At 54.2% G+C, this 18,358-nt stretch overlaps 1 protein-coding gene and 1 long non-coding RNA gene across 5 annotated transcripts in view; one reads left to right on the top strand and one right to left on the bottom strand.

Annotated features, from left to right (window-relative positions):
* Nucleotides 1–150: 150 nt before the first annotated feature.
* Nucleotides 151–6,611, bottom strand: LOC136791344 (uncharacterized). Its single transcript, XR_010833135.1, has 2 exons — nucleotides 6,260–6,611; nucleotides 151–2,845 (listed from the first exon to the last, which is right to left on the bottom strand). It is a non-coding gene; the product is annotated as an uncharacterized lncRNA (long non-coding RNA).
* The window catches only part of MTA1 (metastasis associated 1), an 82,668-nt gene continuing 69,796 nt past the window's right edge, over nucleotides 5,487–18,358 (top strand). For all 4 annotated transcript variants that reach the window (XM_067001353.1, XM_067001354.1, XM_067001352.1 and 1 more), the window contains exon 1: nucleotides 5,487–5,638. In XM_067001353.1, coding sequence (XP_066857454.1) covers nucleotides 5,611–5,638 — 28 coding nt within the window. In that variant the 5' untranslated portion in view covers nucleotides 5,487–5,610. The remainder of the gene's footprint in view (nucleotides 5,639–18,358) is intronic.

Here is an 18,358-nt window from a genome sequence, read left to right as displayed (position 1 = left end):
TCCGTCTGCCTGTGCCAGGAGCTCAGCTCCGGTGCAAACGGTGGCATGTCCACCAGTTTGTGCATTTCTGGCTGACCTGAGCTGATGCTGCGGGATTGAGTAGCGTTGCCTAGCAGCAGCAGCGTGGGAGATGGCGTATAAGCACATCACTTTTCCCTTTTTTTTTTTTTTTAATTTTATTGAGGCTGTTGCATCGAAAAAAAGCTTTTTCAAGGAAATTAGTCAGTGTGCGATTTCTTCCTCAAGGCTCACGCTGGAGTTACAGGAGGGGCTGGGCTGGCTTCCAGCGCTGGGAGCCGCACGCGGCCCAGGCAGCTCGGTGCCAGCGCGTTACTGCTGCGGAGGAGGGACGGACGGGACAGACAGACTGACCGACTGCAATAACTTTGTTTACTGGGGAGCGAGGGGGGAGCATGGCTGTGCCCCTCTCTGCATTTCAACCTACTGTAAAGAAACAGACGGTAGCTAGCGCGGGATTTCCGTGGTCCTGCCTCTATACATATGTGTGTTGCCCTGCGCTACTGTGTGCGTGTATGTGTGAGAGAAGCACTCGCGCTCGTTGCATTTCACGTTGGTTTGTGTTTTGTTCCACCTCTGTACAACCGAATTCACCGGGAAGCTCTGCACGCCTGAGGGCTTGTGTTTGTGCCCTGTGGGAAGCTGCCTTTGCTCTGAAGTGCAGCCCTTTGCCCGTGCAGGGAGACAGACAGACTTCTCAGCCTTGTCCTCCTGGTCTGGCAGCTCTCAGGTCTCCCACCAGGCGATCTGCTCTCCCAGCAGGATTTGGGGTCCCTGCCAGCCAGGGGGAGCACCGGGGCTGGGAGCGTGGTGGGGAGAGGTGGCTGCGTGTGAGCCGGTGGGTACTGACGGATGGCTGGGGGCAGGAGACAGCGTAGCCCCATGTTCAGCTCGAGGGGTTTGGAGAGAGGTGCAATTTAAAGGAAGAAACACCACGGTGTTATCTCACCAGCCTGTGTGAGATTGGGCTTGAAACAGTTGGTGTCCTTCCCAGTTGCTGGTGGGAGAAGGGCCCCTCCTTGCTCGGAGGTGAGGCCTCAAGAAAAGGCTCGTTGCTGTGCTGCGCGAGGCTGACCTAGTTTATCAGTGCTGGTGAGCACAGGAAAGACGGAAGGTTTTTGTGGCGTCGTGTTGCACCTTGTGCTTCCCAGTCCTCCAGTTTTGTTTTTTTGGAGACTAAGGCTTGTCCCTGGCCCTGCCCGGGACGGTCACCTGCTGGCTCTCCTGCTGAGCTGGTGATTTTGCAGAGGTCTTGGGTGGCTTTTGTAGCTCAGCACTGCAGTTGCCGTTCACTTAGTTCGTTACCCTTTACATCTCAGCGGTAACTGCGGAGTCCCTCTTAATTACACATGAGCTTGGGGAGAGCCACCGTCTCCGTGGCTGTGTTTTGCTGTGTTATTAGCACATGCTTGCTGCTTTATCGTGCAGGGCAGGCAGGGGTGGGAGGCTGGAGGTTTCCTGGGGCTGGAGGAGATGTGGGTGTTGGTGTGCAGTCATCAAGCTTGGCCGAGCACCACGCTGACCCCTGCTCACCTGGGATTACGGCAAAGGCCTCGTCCTGCTTAGGGGTAGCAGGAATTCAGCTGCAGCTTGCCCCAAATGGCTCTGCCTGGTCATTTCTCACCAGTAATGGGTGCTGGAGGGAGCGGAGAGCCAGGCCGTAGGGCATTGCACCTGGTGCCTCAAATTTTCAGAAAATCCTGGTGAGAGGAAGCAGAGCTGATGGCCTTCTGCTGCCGGGTGTGCCGGGGGAGCCTGGAGCCTGGGCTGAGGGCAGTCCTGCTGTGCAGCAGCACCGGGCTGGGGGGCCTGGTGCTTTCCTGGAGCTAGGTCAGATGCAATGTCCCCGTTCCTCTGGTCTCAGTCTGGTGGACAGCTGTGTGGTGACTCATTTTTGTGTGACACTTCCTCTGGGCTTATCAAGTAGGTAGGGAGAAGGCCAGAACTGAGCAGCAGCATCTCCAAGAGGTTTTCTGGAGCCTCTTCAGCAGGGCCGTCAGGGGGAGGTGCTCCTGCAGGGACAGTCGGCGGCTGTGGGACAGACAGGAGAAGGGGACACGCCAACTTGGAAAGCAGCAGGTGACTGGTTTCCTTAAGGAAGAGCTCTGGTATCGGGCCACAGCGGTCAGCTGCTGCTTTGCACCTTGGCCAGAGCATCGCCTGCCCCGCTGCGTGCCTCGGCCACGGAGATGCCACAGGGAAGCACCTTGCCAGTGCAGGTACCGCGTGCTGTGCTCTGCTGCGTGCCACGAGCCTTGTCCGGACCGCAGCGCGCCAGGGGACGTTACCACTGTGTAGGTTCCTGAGTTGTCCATCTGTTTCATTGTTGTATTGTTTGGGTTCTATTTTTTTTGTAATGAAGACATTAAGTGTAAATAGCCTTTTTTTTTTTTGGAACAAACTGCAACGTGCTCGACCTCGTCAACTATTTTATGGTACTAATGCAACACTAATAAAACTGGACATGAAAGCACATACCCGTCCCTTGAGTCATCTCTCGGCAGGGGCTGTTCTGGCGTGACTGGGGCAGTTGTCTCTGGTAGGAAATGCTCCCGGAAGCTGCTGCCAGCAGCTGGTCCCTTAGCCAGCAGCACAGAAGGACACATGGATGGGAGCAGGCCTTCTCTCAAGGCAAGGTGTTGAGCTCCCATTGTGGCCGGTTCTCCTCTGTCCTGGGCGTGGGGTGGGAGATGGGGGGGGAACTGGGCTCTGGGTCCTCTTCTGGAGCCGTGTGGGAGACGGAGCAGTGAGGTGCTGCAGTGTGCACGGTGTGTGGTACTGGGAACTGTGAGCAGGACCACGGTGTGCTTTGTTCAACTTCTCACCACTGCTGTAAGGAAGAGGAGAGAGAAAAGGTGGTCAGAGCAGCCTTTCCAGGAATCGCCTCCTGGCTCCTGTGCACGAGCAGGCTCAGAATGCCCTCAGCTCCTCCCAGCCAGCACGTCTCATTGCCCTCAAGGGGCCTTAGCTGCAGGAAATCCCATGTTGAGCATGTTTGCAGTACCAATCACTTTTTTTTTTCTTGCATTGTATCTCCAGTTGCCCAGCAGTGTGTCCCAGGGCAGAGCTGGTGGAACAGCACATCCCCTCCCAGCACCGCTGCCCTCTCCCCTTCAGGAAAGCGGAGGACCAGCCCCACAACACCAGGGAGCAGGACATGCACTCGTGTCTTCTGCAAGGGAAGATATGTGCAAAGGGAATTAGAAGGGCTGACCTTTCGGTCCTGGTCCCTCACTGAGCTCAGCAGGAAAGGCCCTGCTGCCGCCGAGCAGCGGGAGGGCTGTCCTGGGAGCAGCAGAGCGGGGTGATGAGCAAGACGGGAATGGAGCTGGGTGTAGCGAGGGTGGTTCAGGGCCAGGGTGTGCCCGCTCGCATGCAATAGGCACAGAAATCTTCCCTCGCCCACATGTGCTGGGATGAGCTGATTTGGGCCAGGTGGCCTCCGACAGGGCTCTGGAAGTGCCGGCATCTTCTTTTTGTAGGTCTCAGCCTTTCCCAGTGGATGTGCTCCCTCGGTGCCGCATGAAAGGCATCGAATGGAGGAGATGCCCCCTCAAAACACACCAAGGGCTTTCTGGAAGGACTGCGTTTGCCACGGGGAGAACCAGTGATGCCCGCGGGTCTGGGTTTTGGCGGTGGGAGACAGGGCCTTGACGATCCCGCTCCTTCCCAGGCTGCGGCTGCCGGAGCCAGCTGCCCTCCTGCCGTTGCACAATGCCCCGGCGGTGACCACAGCCATTGCTCAACGTGGAAGAGGAGCAGCAGGGAAGTCCTGACATGTTTTTGTTGCTATCGTTTAAAAACCAATTTAGCGTCTGGAAAGAGCAGTCAACACCACATGATTGGCCACTTCTTGGTGTGCAACCACCAAGTGCCCCATGATGCGATTTGTAAATATTTATTCTGGATAATTTTTCTGTGTCCTACTGAATTATTTTCCGCTCGGCAGAGCAGTGGCGGCAGCAGCCGGTCCCTGCATGCAGCACAGACAGCGGTGTCTGCAGCGGCTCAGCGGGCACACATTCCTGGGCCAGCTCAGAAAGGAGGGAATATCGTGGTGGTACCCTCCATGGAGTGAATGTTTTTGGATTTTCACCGCCAGCCGTGCTTTCCTGGCTCACTCCGTGCAATACTGGGAAGGTGGAGGCATGGCCTACTGGATCGTGGGGCCTGACGGAGATTTTGGCACCTCTGTGTGCTGTGTTGAATATGGCTGTGTCGCCTGGGGGCTGTAGCCAGGCCCGGCCTGACCATGGGTAGGGCCTGGGGCTGGGACCGCGCTTGGCACTAGGCTCTTCTACTGCCCCGGGCCCGGCTCAGGGCTCGCTGCCTGGCTTGGGCCAGGCGTGTGGGGACGTGAGCCTCGTCGCTCTCACAGGAAGCAAAAGGCCTGCTGTTTTTGGCTGGGTGTGAGCACAAGTGGTGTGTGTGCGTGTGAGGAGGGCTGGGTGTGAGCACAGGTGGTGTGTATGTGCGTGAGGAGGGCTGGTGTGAGCACAGGTGGTGTATATGTGCGTGAGCTTGTGAGCACAGGCAGTGTGTGTGTGTGTGAGGGACGGCTTGAGCACAGGTGATGTGTGTGTGTGTGTGAAGAGGGCTGGTGTGAGCACAGGCGGTGTGCGTGTGAGAGCCGGGTGTGAGCACAGGTGGTATATGTGTGCATGTGAGGGCTGTGTGTGAGCACAGGCGGTGTGCATCTGTGTGAGGGCCGTTTTGAACACGGGTGATACATGTGCGTGTGAAGACGGCTGGGTGTGCGCACAGGTGATATATGTGCCAATGTGAGGGCTGGGTGTGCGCACAGGTGGTATGTGTGTGCATGTGAGGGCTTGGTGTGAGCACAGGTGGTGTATGTGCATGTGAAGAGGCCTGAGTGTAAGCGCAGGTGATACACGAGCCCGTGTGAGGGCTGGGTGTGAGTACAGGCACTGTGTGTGCATGTGTGAGGGCTGTGTGTGCACACAGGTGGTATATGTGTGTGGGGGGGGATGGCTGGGTGTGCGCACAGGTGATACATGTGTGCGTGTGAAGGCTGGGTGTGAGCACAGGCTGGGTGTGTGAGGGCTGCGTGTGCGCACGGGCGGTCTGTGAGCGTGTGAGGAGGGCTGAGCGTGCGTGTGCCCGCGTGAGGCGGGCCGTGTGAGGCCGGGCGGGCTATGTGTGTGTGGTGTGCGTGTGTGTGTGTGTGTGAGGCAGTGTGTGGAGTGTGTGCGAGGCGGGGTGTGCTGTGTGTGTGTCTGTGTGTGTGTGTGAGGCAGGCCGGGTGCGTGCGAGGCGGGCTGTGTGTGTGTCTGTGTGTGTGTGTGTGCAGGCGCTGCCCGCCGCGCTCCGCCCTTCCCCTCTCGCCTCCCGCAGGCCGCTCCCCTCCCTCCCTCGCGTCCTTCCCCTTCCCCTCCCTCTCCCCGCCGCCGCCGGGCCCCTGCCCTCCCTCCCGGTGCCTCCTCCTCCTCCTCTCCCTCCCTCTCCTCTCCCTCCCCCCCCGGCGGCGGGCGGCGCGGCCCCTTTAACTCGGCGCTCCCCTCCCCCGCCCGCCCCAGCCTCCATTTTCCAGCGGCTCCGGCACCTGGAGGCGGCGGCGGCCCGCAGCCGGCCATGGCCGCCAACATGTACCGGGTCGGAGGTGAGCGGCCCCCGGAGCCCTCCCGCGGCTCCAGCGGGGCCGGGACACGCGGGGGGGGGGCCCGGGGGGGGCCTCCCGCGGAGGCTGGGCCCTGGGGGGGGCTGCGGGGGCACGGCTGGGGATGGGGACGGGCTTTGGGGGGTCGGGGCGCGGGGGGAGGCGAGCACAAAGATGGGCAGGCTGCTGGTGGGCTGCCCGGCCTTCCCTTCCCTTCCCTTCCCTTCCCTTCCCTTCCCTTCCCTTCCCTTCCCTTCCCTTCCCTTCCCTTCCCTTCCCTTCCCTTCCCTTCCCTTCCCTTCCCTTCCCTTCCCTTCCCTTCCCTTCCCTTCCCTTCCCTTCCCTTCCCTTCCCTTCCCTTCCCTTCCCTTCCCTTCCCTTCCCTTCCCTTCCCTTCCCTTCCCTTCCCTTCCCTTCCCTTCCCTTCCCTTCCCTTCCCTTCCCTTCCCTTCCCTTCCCTTCCCTTCCCTTCCCTTCCCTTCCCTTCCCCCCTGCTTCTCTCCCCTTCCTTCCCCTTCCCTCCCCATCTCTCCCCTCCCTCCCCTCCCCTCCCCGCCGTTCTCCTGCCCGCTCTCCCATTACTCTTCCCCCCCGCCCGCCTGATTGCCCTTTGTTTTAACTCACGGCAACAGAAAGGAGAGGCAACAGGGCCCTGGCTGGTGGATTTTATGGAAGATAAACACCGAGGGTGGTCTGGCGTGGATCTGCGCTCAGCCATTTTCCCTTCGCAGAAAGTGTGCGCTGCAACTTCTTTCTCCGCAGGATGTGCAGGAAGATGCTTCTGGGGGGCTTCCTCCCTCCCCAAACACCGTTTCCTTCGGAGTTCTGTAAAACCAGAGTAAAGTAAACGAGGGGGAAAATACAGCCGAGGTGGCCAAGCCATCCTGCCTGGCTGCTCTCCATCGGCGACTACTTTTCTGCTTTTTTGGCCTGCCCTTACTTTGTGCTCTGAAATTTTTGCTCTCTTTTGTCACAGCCGTACTTTTTTCTGGTGCTTGGTTTCGTGGAGGGACGAGGTGTGCCTTTGGGCTCTCCCGGCTTTGTTTCTTGGACGGTTACAAGCCGGTGGTGTGCGTTGCGTTGTGTTGGATGGGGATGCTGAGAGCGGAAGGATGAGGGGCGAGGAGAGTTGGGGAAATTCACAGCTGGGTTCCCGCTGCGAGCGGCAAAGGGAATCGTTGGTGCTTGGTTTTTAGTGTCACAGGCATGAGTCCCTGTGCCATCCCTGGTACTCTGCACGGCAAGGGCTGCGCTGTGCTCCCTGCTGACCCGCCTGGGCGGTGGGCAGGGATGTCTGCAGGTCCCTAGGCCACCTGCTGCTGCTGCACGCTGTCCTGTAGAGCGCTCGGGGCCTGCCCGCCCTGTGGTGCCATCCCTAAGGACGACGAGGCAGGGATGGCATCCTTCATTTGGGCCCTACCCAAAGTGTTCCGCCACACTTACGGCAGATAACCCCAGCCAGCCACCAGGGAAAACTTCCTCGTGTTGCAGCTGGCGTCCCTCGTCCCTCATCCTCTCCCCGTGCACCTCTGAGAGGAGCCCTGCCCTGCCAGCTCTGCGCCTCCCGCTCCGAGCTGTGACAGCAGTGACACCTCCGCTGAACCAACCTGCCTCTTCACATCCAGCGCTGCCCACCTCGGTGCCTCCTGTGTGCCCTGTCCCTGTGCCGGAGCCGGCTCTCCAGGTGGCCTTTCCAGCGCTGAGCGGCGGGGCAGGACCCGTCCCTTCACCCCGCTGGTGCAGCACGAGGGGATGTTGGCCGCCTTTGCTGCGAGGGTGCATGTTGGCTCTTGGGCACTTTGTTGTTTTTCCAGGTGTTTTTCTACAGAGACGCTCTGTAGTCAGCCTGCGGCGCTGCGGGGAGTTATCCCATCCCAGATGCAGGACTTTGCTTAGCCTTAATTGAACTTCCTGAGGTTCTTGTCAAGCCGTTTCCTGGCTTGTCAAAGTCCCTCTGAGTAGCAGCCCTGCCCTCCAGTATGGGGCATGCTTTTCCTGGTTCCCCAAACTTTTGGCGAGCGCGTTGCAGTCCCAGTCCATCGCAAAACGTCCACGGCTGGCCCCATGTCGGTACCGAGGGAAGCTGTTAGCTGCTAGGTGAAGGCTGTGCTGCTGATCGCAGTCCTCGGAGCCCGGCATTCGTCCGGTCTGCCTCCCACCTTGCTGCCCAGTATTTATCTCAGCAGTTTGGTTCAAAGGCTCCCCTGGGGGGCTACGAGGCGTTTGACACGAGCCACCTACAACACCCCTGCTCTCTCCTTAGCCACAGAGCCGGTCTTTTCATCTCAGCGGTGAGTCAGATCAGTCGGGCATGATTTGCCTTTGGTATATCCATTTTGGCTGGTCTCAGTCACCTTGGTGTGCTTGGGAGCAGCGTCCAGGATTTACTCTGTAACCTTCCCAGGCGGAGGGCAAGGCAGCTGGCCGGTGGCCAGAGTTACTGTGCTCTGGTACCGTACATATGGATGAAGTCTGGGTTTGACATATGACCAAGATCAACATATGGGCAGATGCAGCTGTTTCTGTGTGACGGCTCTGTTCGGCGTGAGCCAGAGGAGTTTGTGTTACTGAATTGTTTCTGCCCCTGGTGCTGGTGGCTCCCGTTAATGGGAGCTGTGCGCACCGAAGTTGTGTCCGGACTCCAGGGCAGGATTAAGTCCTGAATGGGGTTTGTGCGTCGTCATTTCATAGACTTCCCACTGGAAGAGAAACGTTCAGCAGATAATCTGCTGTTATCCTTGTGGTTACCAAATTGTGTGTGCGAACTCCAGACCTAACAGCTGCCAAAACCAGCTTGTTTGTCGTAGATCAATAATGCTCCTGGGAGTATGTAGTGATCACTTCTGGCCTGGTCGTGAAACGCTGTGAACTCTTATTTTCATAAGCCAGTAGGTAGGTTGCACTTCTCTGACAGAGACTGGTTTTAAGTGCCATTTTTTAGTGTTGGTGCCCAGTAGCTGTGTTACAGAGGAGCCTGGCAGCCTGCACTGGGGCACCCAGGTCTTGTTCTCAGCGTAGCGGAGCTGCAGGAGTCGGGGCTGCCGCGTCAGCGGTTATAAGGCTCTGGGTAAGTTGACTGCTGGCACCTAGGGAAAGCAACTGGTTTTCGTGGTCCTGCTGAGTTTTTTTTGGTGCACCTCTGCTGGGGCAGGGGGTCAGCGCCGACACAAATAGCTCTCTTGTAAGTTAATGCTGTTTATGGGGGGACATAAAACTTTTATGTGTGTGAAGATGCTGGGTTGTCAGCTTGCAAAATGAAGTACGGGAGCTTACTCACCCCGAAGGAGCTCCTGGAGTTGTGTGCCTCCAGCGTAGCAGAGGTGAAGATGTTCTGAATGAAGACTTTCCTAACAGCTGCCATCCAGCCACGAAATAAATGGTAGGGTGGTGAGAGGTGGCTCTCCTCGCCTGGAAGGAGTTGTGGTGCACTGGCCCGCCGCCCCGTGGAGCGGACCGGCTGTCTGCCCGATCGCGGGCCGCATGGGAGTGCTGGGTAAACACCGGGTCCAGGAAACTTGGGACCGCTGGGCTGGAGTCTGGGGCCTCTGATGAAAAAATGCATGTGGGAGAGATGCTCATTGTTCCAGCTAGTGCCAGCCTCCCTCCAGGAGAGTGCTGTGTCAGCTGCCTGGAAGAGAGCGGGTTGTCTCGGCACCAGGAGGCTTCCCTTCTCAACGCTGTCTCATCTGCACCTTCTCCGGGAGAGTTTAACCGCAGCACGAGCGTTTCGTTGGTGGCTGCAAGTGACTGAGCCCCGCTGCAGGCTTGTGGCATTCCCTCGACGCAGTGGAACGACGATTTTCTGCGTTTCCATCTTGCAGCGATTCGAGGAACTCGAATCCTTCCACCTTTCCTCCTCCTCGCGCTTTGTGTTTTTCCGGGATTATTTTTAATCTGTATCAGGCACCCGATCTGGCTGCCCGTGGGACTGTGCGAACAGCTGAATGGGCTCAGTGGGAGGGCTGGGAACAAGGGGATGGATGGGGAAAGAAAGGAGAGGAAGGATGGAGGAAGAACCGCTGAAGCCAACACTTCTGCTGAGGCAAATGTCGATTTATGCTTTTAGATGAAAAGCTTTTTGTGTGTTCTTGGCTTAAGAGTTACCCGCTTGCTTGGGAGCGTGCTAGGTTAGAAAGTGAGGGCTGCTTTTGAGTTTGTAGTGCACTGAAGGTGTGTTGGAGTGGCATGTCTATGATCCTAGGTCAGTCGGGCACACGTGTGCCACCTGCGTCCACCGCGCTGAAGGTAAGTGATGCCCCGACCCCGCGTGGGCTCTGAGCTTCCCAGCAGCTGTATTGCAGCGTGCCGGAGATGCAGCTCCACCACCTAACTGCTGCTTCCCCCCGGGCTGGCTGCATTGGACCCAGCGTTGGTGCGCCTGTCCGTGCTGCGGGCAAACTTCTCATTTCAGTGTAACCGTCCCCAGAATTTTTAGGCATGGCAGCGTGACGCCGTTGCTCTGTTAATTAAGGGTGTTAACTAATGCACCACTGGGGACCAGGTTTGGCCTGCCCCCATCCAGTTACATACCACAGCCTGGAGTCCAAACTTCTCGTGGCTGCTAGTATTGCCTGAGAGCTACTAAGGATGGCTGAATTTGTCCTCTTGACATCATAGCGATGTCAGTAATAATTTTCCGTGCTTTTCCTGGTAAAAAACTTGGGTACGGAGCTGGTAAGATGCACGTTATTGAGTCTAGGCCTAAAGCACGTAATCCAGATAATTTAGCTACAGGGGCACGTGTAAACCCTCTTCTGTCCCCCTTCTTTATTAGCAGCATGTATGTATTTGGGGTTGCAGGAGGGTTAGCGGGAGTGCTGCTCCAGGAGCACAGGCTCGGGTGAGCTGTCTTTTCACTTACCGATTTTTGTGTTACTAACTTTGAGCTGAAAGTAACTTGAGCTGAGAGTGGGCTTAGTGGAGAGAGGTATAATTAGTAAAGGTAATAAAAATGAGTTTGTTCTCGCAACTTACTAATAGGTTTCTGCAGTTGGTGGTCCTAATGGATATAGGACAGCTTCTAACTCATCCCGTTTCAGCCACTGGGTTTCCTCACCTTTTCCTTTAGCTGTTTCTAGCTACACCAAAGTTTATCTTGTGTTCCGCAGTCTTCCTTTCCCTCTCCCCCAGGCGGGGCTGCCTTGGTGAAAGAAAGATGTTAAGAAACGTGGCATGATGCGGAGGTGTTAGACAGCTTCGGCGTGCCCAGCTGATGTGTAAGGCTCATGTGGATGCGCTCCGTGGAGCTGTGCAGCCACGTGCCCTTGGCAAGACGCAGTGCGAGCACCTGGTCAGCTCCTGCCCCGTGGGGGAATGTGGCTTCTCCCCTCCCTGTGCCAGCAGGACGGCGCCTGCCGGGTGCCTGCTGTAGTTCCCGGACACCTCTCTGGGCAGACGGGTGCTGCTGGCCTGGTGGAGATCCAGCACTGTGGTGTAGGGGGCTTCTGCTGGGTGCTTTTTGGCAACTCGGGGTGCTGGGGGCTGGCTGGGGACACCCCCGGCTGGCTGGGGGCTGGCAGCTCCCCTGGGCTTTTGTGGGCAGCCGAGCTGAGCTGCAGCGCTCCTCCCCTGCTGCTTCCTCCATCCCGTTGGTCGTGTCTGCCTGTTTTGCCTTCCAGCGATGGTGGATGACAGACACCTGATAAGTGAAGGCACTTGATAAGTCCCTTTTCTATAATTCCTTGAGGAAAAAATGTCTTTCCTTTTAGCTAGTGAGATTTGGGTTGTGTGTGAATGGAAGGAACCTGCATCTAGCTGCTGTTTTTATAGCAGCAACTTCTGATGTTGAAGTTTCCCAACTTTAAATAAATAAAAACACCTCATCTCTTCTGAGCAGGGCAAGAAAGGAATAAGGTGGTTGCTACTGTTTTTAATTCAGCTTCTAAACTACTCCTGGGTTAGTTTGGGGTTGCTTGAAAGCGGATATAAGCTGTTGGAGTCACCTCCATCTAGTTTTGCGCCTCTTCTGACAAGAAGTGATCTGTTAAGTCAGTGTCACTTCTGCACCAGGATCTTACACTGCATCTTATTTCTTCACAAAATTGTTATTTTTTCATGTTCCCAAGGAGGTAGCTGGCCGAGCCTTTTACCAGTCTTGCCTGAGTTTCCAGTGGAATTCAGGTAACCGGAGTAGTTGGGAAAGATGCTTTTGTAGGGTACTGCACTTCCAGGTCCTCACTGTGTCAGAGCTTGCTGCTGTAGCTCTAATATACAAAGAAGCCCTGCTTCAAAGTGTGTTTTAAAGTCCCATTTGGTTCCTCCTCTCCTCTTCAACTTGTAAAACCAAATTTGGGCTTTTGGACTTTCTGTTGCTAACAAGAACTAATGAGTTCCCACTGTAATTGTTTAATGTGTAAGAAAGCATTTCAGTAGGGGAAGACTGAGGAATTTTTCACATTAAAAAAAAAACAACACAACAGACGTATTTTAAAAGGAACTTTGTTATGCCGTGGTTCAAAGGGGGTTGAACTCTTGTGTGTAGATGAATAATTTAATTTGTTCCCAGTTGCAGACAGGGAAGTTCCTCGTGTTGTCCTGTAGGATATGCAGTATGGCAGTTTCAGGAGTTTAATGCATTGCAAGATCATCAAAATTGGTGCTGGATTCTCAAGCATGGCAAAATTTACTCTCGGAATATTTGTGGCAACCTTCTTCTTTCTGCGCTTCACCAAGTTTGTTTAAATAGACTGTAAAGCCCAAGATGAACTTAAGGAAAAAAAGTGCCCTTTTTGGAAGCTTCAGGAAATGCCACGTCTTCCTTGTGCTGCTCCTGCTCCTCTTACACACCGGGCTTTTGGGGAGGTTACTTAATGCATCAAACCCGATTTGGTGCCTCAAGATGTGCTGAAACCACTGGAATCTCAGTCAAGAGTTCGTCCTGGAAAGAGAATAGTCTAATCGCTTCTGATTTACTTCGTTTGCTTCACAAAAGACTTGAGATTTCATCTCAACCTCCCTGAAAAATGTTATTTACGTATAGACTCTGAAGGCTGGGTGAGACCTGGGCCTGGCTGAGCGGAGGAGGCCCCTCAAGCAATGCTGCTGATCTGTGTCTGGTTTGCTGCCGGCATGGGGATTTGTCCTTTTTTACAGATCTCGTGTGCCCGCGGGATGTCGGGGCGAGCAGTACCTCGTGGCAAACCTGAAGACTTCCTCAATTTGTTATCCCCACGCTACCGTAAGGGGAAGCTCCAGTCTCGAAGAATGAGGTTTTCCTCGTCGTCTCGTGCAGGTTTCACACGCTCCTTTTTGGTGCTCCCAACTAACCCCATGTCTCTGCTCGCTGGCACGAGGGAGGCAGCAGGAGGAGCCGCCTCTAGAAGGACCCATGCAGGACCCACGAAAATTTAGGGCTGCGTAGCAAGCAGAGTGATTTTCTGGCTCTTGGGCTGGATCATCTTTAAGCAGGAGGAGTGTTCTTGAGATAATTTCTCTTGTCATTGATGTACGAGGTTAACTGCGATAAGGAGAAGCTAGTTGGCAGCTTTAAAGCGTTTTGCAAGCAAAAAAAGGAAAATTTAGGCTTCTCCTGTCTCTTCCACGTGTTACTTGCAAGCTGCTTAGTCTTGATGGTGCCTGTGCTTTCATGGTCCTGGTCCTGCGCTGCCAGATTGCCAGATGTGATCTGCATCGGCCGCGGCCCACGGTAAGGGCTGTGATAAACCCTGCACGGTGCGCCCCAGCTAACTTGGGGACGTCGTGCTGCTACGTGAGAGGAAGAGGACGGCCGACACTCGACCAAGCATGAAGCCGGCGCGCTGTGAGCGGGCGATTCCCCATTTAGCACGGAGCTTGTCGTTACAGGGCGAAGCTGTCAACATCTGAGCAAATTCGAGGCAGCCGAGCGAGACGGTTCCTGTGGCCGCTGCTTCGGGTAGCGGCGTCAATTCGAGCAGCGCCTGCTGGGGGGTGCTCGGCGCTGTCCTCGTGGCGCTTCCTTGGCTGGGCTCACGCCGCTCAGCACGGTGTGGCGAAGCACATCGGGGCACTGCTTTGGTTCAGACATGCTTTTTCAACCGGGTGAGTTCCTGGCCGGGTTTCCCCCGTGTGTGCCTTGCTCCTTCCATCCAAGGCGAAGCTGTCACAACTCGAGGGGGTGGTACGGGAGGGCGGGGGATGAATCAGCTGCACTGGCACTCTTGTTTGAAGAAACGTCTGCAAAGCTATGGCAGCAGTTTATACTGCATCCGTGACTTACATTGTGGAGCCATGATGTTTTTGGCCTGGCACTCACACCCTGCTCCTGCACTTAATATGCTGTCATGCTGTGACCCAAGCAGTTAATTCATGGTGGCTAACCGAAGTCAAGCATTGCTCTTTAAAAAAAACAAAACAGCCCACCCCAAAAAACTTTTTTTTTTTTTTTTTTTTATTATTTCATGAGGGTGATACCAAACTCTGTGTCCAAGTACTTCAGAGGTTCTTGTTTTGCAGCTCTTGGGATACTTGCAGGGAACGTGAAGCTGTTTTCTTCTGATTTGTCTGCACTGCCCGAGTATCTACCTCTTGGAAAAGAGTGTTTTTATTCCCTGCCCTTAGCAAGGAGAGGTGCAGTGGGACAGGCTGTTCTCTTGGCTGCAAGAGCAGCCCAGTGTCTGGGTGTGGTTTGAGGATACTTGTCTCCCGTGCCTGCCCTCCGAAAGAACCCCCAAGGAGTTCTCTTCCACCTGGTTTCTCTGTCTATTAGGCGTGTCTGTGACTTAGCTGTAAATTAAACCATCCTGGTCGTCCCTTCCAATCCAGCTTTTGGGAAGGATTTTTGGTTTTAAGCCTGGGCTCATTCCATTGCCAGGTCTGTGGCGTTGCCCCACAAAGACTTGTACTGGCCCAGCTGAAATGAGAGGCTCACAACCGCTCCTGGAGAAAGCGGTCGTATAGCCACATCCTTGGGAACTGCAGTGGCAGAAGAGGTACTACAGAACAGAGGACTGCTCTTGTGTCCAGGGGACTTCAAGTCATGCTTAAGTATCTTCTGTAAAGCAGGGAAGAAGTGGTGTTTTTCCAGGAATACGTAGCGTACTGTCGGCCCGCAGGGAGTTGACTCGGTGAACCCGAAGGTCGGCGCTGCATGCAAACGTGCCTCGGTTACAGCTGGGGCATGGGGGGGCTGGTTGGAATGGGTTTCCTTGGGCTGCTCTACAGCTGGTTTCTAGGAGCAGAATCGCTCCCTTATCCTCAGGAAAGTACTCTGGAAACTTGATTTTATTTCCAGGTTTCTCGAACATTCACTTTTGGAGTCTTGTTTGTACACAGTCTCCCTACCGTACCTTTCAGCTGGCGTCTCCAGTAGCGGTTATTTCGGCATGGCATAGTTCTTACCTCAGGGCCGGGACCCGTGACGTACCACTGCCATCCACCACCTCTTTCTCACCGTACAAGCTCTGTGCTGTGTCCAGAGCTGTGATCTCAGGTCTCTAGATGGCTGCTGCTAGCAGAATGCCTGCTTCCTTCCTTGGCGGAGACAGTGAACTTTTGGGAATGCACTTGGTCGTAATGAATCAAATCAGAAGTTAATCGAGCCCGGGACCTGCCCTGAACAGCCCTGGCAGTAGCGGTGTTGGGAGGTGCCTAAGAAAGCAAGCACTTCTGGTAATTCCCCCAAACGCTGGGGAGCCTCCAGGGATTTGCTTTAAAATCTAGTCTATTAATTGTTTCTGAAATGGGAACCGTTTCATATCTTTGTCTGTCTTACCTTCCTCACTCGTAGTTTTTAGTGTCTCCGTTTTTCAGATAGGGACCAGCGATCAGAACTTAATTATCTTTGAGACTTCTGTTCCTCTGCGAAATGTTTGAAAGTGAACAAAGGGTTCAGGAGTTAATAGAGAAGAACTAATGCATGGATAATGGAGTTGCATAAACCTTGTTTCACTAAGAATCATACAAAAAAAAAAAAAGGATGAGGTAGCTGGACAGGAATTTTTTCTTCCCCCCCTCCTTTGACATGACAGAAAACAAAGAACAGAAAACCTTTGGGAAGTTCCAAATCCCTTAATGTCTCATAGTTAAAACTGGATCAAGCAACTGTCAGTTTGTCCAAGCAAGTTGCATGGCATTAACTTAGATATTTTTTGCTCCAAAAAGGTAGAGAGTTATTTCTTACCTTGAGGAAGGAGCTCTGTGGCGGTTATTTGTTTTTGTTTGGAACCATTACAGGTCCTTTGGAGTGGATTTTGGTTTTTGTTTTCAGTTCCTTTTATCAATTCAGAAGAGCTTTCATCGAGAAGAGTTTGTATCAGGTGTTCTATAGGTCTGTGCATAATCCATAGTCCTGTTACATGGACCTTGCAAGGGGTTGCTCCTACCATAAGGTTACAGTTTGGGGAATTTCAAACCTGGGTTTTTGGAGGCAAGTGAGGAGGATTGATGTGTGTACGTAATCCTTGCTGCTTGAACATTTTACAGCTTGGGAATTCTTAAGGGGAGGAGGTAAAAACCTGTTCCTGCTTCTCAATACTCAGGGTTTTAATCACCTTCGTCAAGGCAACTCACCTTTAGAGATAAGAGATTGAGCACCTGGAAAAGAGATGGATTAACAAACTCAGGGAAAATCAACCACCTGTTCCTCACAAGCACTCTGACTCGGTGTTAAGTATGGACCAAGTACTGATATTTACACAGCTTATTAGCTTCTGCCCACCTTTGTACAGGTGCGTGGTTCGTGAGGACTTGGCAACAAGTACTTTGGTATTTATGAATTAACCAATTTCTTCTTTATTCTCACCGTTGGGGGCTGGAATGGCAGCTTGTGCTCTGTTTTATTATTGAAAATAGAGCAGAAGTTAGCGTGAAAGTGAGAACATGGACTTCTGCCATGTGCGGTGAATACGTGAGGCTCAACTTCCTTTAGAACAAAGCAGTCCTGAGCTGCTCCTGCATGTATATGGATGTAGATGCGTGCTTGGGATTTGATAGGCAGTAGTAGAGGCTTTAGTTTATTAAATGAAACTGAGCTGTCTTTTCCTTGCACGTATCCTGACTCATCTTACAGCCCCAGCATTCTTTTAAGTCATGTTTTTCTTGGAAAATGGTTGAAAAGGGGAAGTCGAGCTGAGCACACTGTATATCCTTGTATACATAACATACATCTTCAAAGTCATTTTTGGATGTTTTACAGCGTATTATCAGAGCAGATAGAATCTGGAGAGGCTCTATGCTTGCTCACCACCAAAGTGCTTGGCGCATGGGCGATATGCTGATGTATTTAATACCGAGGATGTTGTCTTCCTAATGTGTCCCTATAGGCTCGGGGCCGTACAGGCACCCTTGTTACACCGCCTGCATGCCCTCCAGGAGGGTAAAAGCAGAAACAAATTTAACATAATGACAAAACAGCGTTGTAAAAGGAGATTTTCTATGTGTGTAACGTCAGCGTGTAATTAACTAGACGGAACTGCTGCTTTGGAGGGAGCGTGCTCGCATAACGCCCTGTGTCGGCCAGCCCTTGGTGTCCACCACGCCTGGGAAGCTGTAGGAGCGAACCGAGGCGTCCTGCTCCGCGAAAGCCAAGCAGGCTGCTGGCTGCCCAGGTGAAGGAGGAAAGCCCTAAGTGAGGGCAAGGGCGGGGCTGCAGCAGCTCCTTTGGAAGGCTTCAGCCTGAGAAGCTGGAAGTCCCTGAGGATAATTTGGCCGCGTGTCACCTTGCTGGTGCGCGGAGCCACCCCAGCCTTATCAAGCAGGGTCTGCGACGTCTCTAGACCTGGCGGTGACCTAAAAGATTTGACTGCCTGCCTGTGGCTGCCGCTCTTTAGGACGGCGGCCTTCCTGGCCGAGGGAGGCTCTGTCTGCTTCCACCTGTCCTGGGACCGTGCCCGCTGCCTGCTCGGGGGCAGGGTCATGGCTGTTCTGGATGGGCGCGCGCTCCCCGAGCCGGGCCGTCGCTGCTCGTTTATATCTAGGAAGTTTACTGCAGGCTTCGGGCTCGAGGAAGTGGTGCAGTGGTTTGTTAATTTTGATCCGTTGCTGAAAACCAGGCTTTCTTCCTCAGCAGTGAGAGGGACTTGTCGCTCTGGTAATTTTTCCCAGTTTGTTCTGCCTGAGCGTTTTTATCAAGACCGGGCAGCTAATCTCAGGAGCACGCCGTGTGAGCACTGGGCTCTTCCAGCGAGCACGGCGCCTTGTGAGACGAGTGTCTCGCTTAAAGATTTCACACAAGGGTGATTTATTTTGATCCCTGTCCTCGTAAGCCTTTTGACTTGGTCACTTTGGTCAGAAGAGCAAATCTAGCTTGATTTAACCAGGGTGCCTCTCCCGGCTAAACTCGGTGAGGGTTTGCTGTCCGACTGGGGATTTCTGCAGGAGGTGGTGCTCGCTTCTGCCAAGTCCCTCGCTGAAGTCCCTCGGCAGGTACTGCAGAGGGTTGTGTGCTCTTTTGCTCCGCTTCCAGCCCGTTTGTCAGGAGTGGGGCCGTGGTGGTGGCGGTGCCCGTGGCACAGGGACCTTTTTGGGGCAGCACGCATCCCATGCCTGCGGTACTGGAAAAGGTACTAGTGCCGTCTGGAAAGCGTGCTTGGACTTGTGCTGACAGAGTATGCATGATACCTTTTGTCGAGCTGTGAGAGAAATTAATTGTAAATATCTGCTTGCTTTGTACTGCTAGGTGTATTGGCTCGCCTAATCCTTTTAGCAACAGAAACAGCTGTTGCAGTTTTGCATCTCCTGTAATGAAAATACTGCTGGTAAGGCTTTCTCTTTTGAAACTCTCTCGAAACCAGACATTTCGTGGGG

The sequence above is a fragment of the Anser cygnoides genome, chromosome 8 (assembly GCF_040182565.1).
Source record: "Anser cygnoides isolate HZ-2024a breed goose chromosome 8, Taihu_goose_T2T_genome, whole genome shotgun sequence".
Classification (NCBI taxonomy): Eukaryota; Metazoa; Chordata; class Aves; order Anseriformes; family Anatidae; genus Anser; species Anser cygnoides.
The sequence above is the reverse complement of the archived record's forward strand: the minus strand, read 5'-3'. Positions and strand labels throughout refer to the sequence as shown.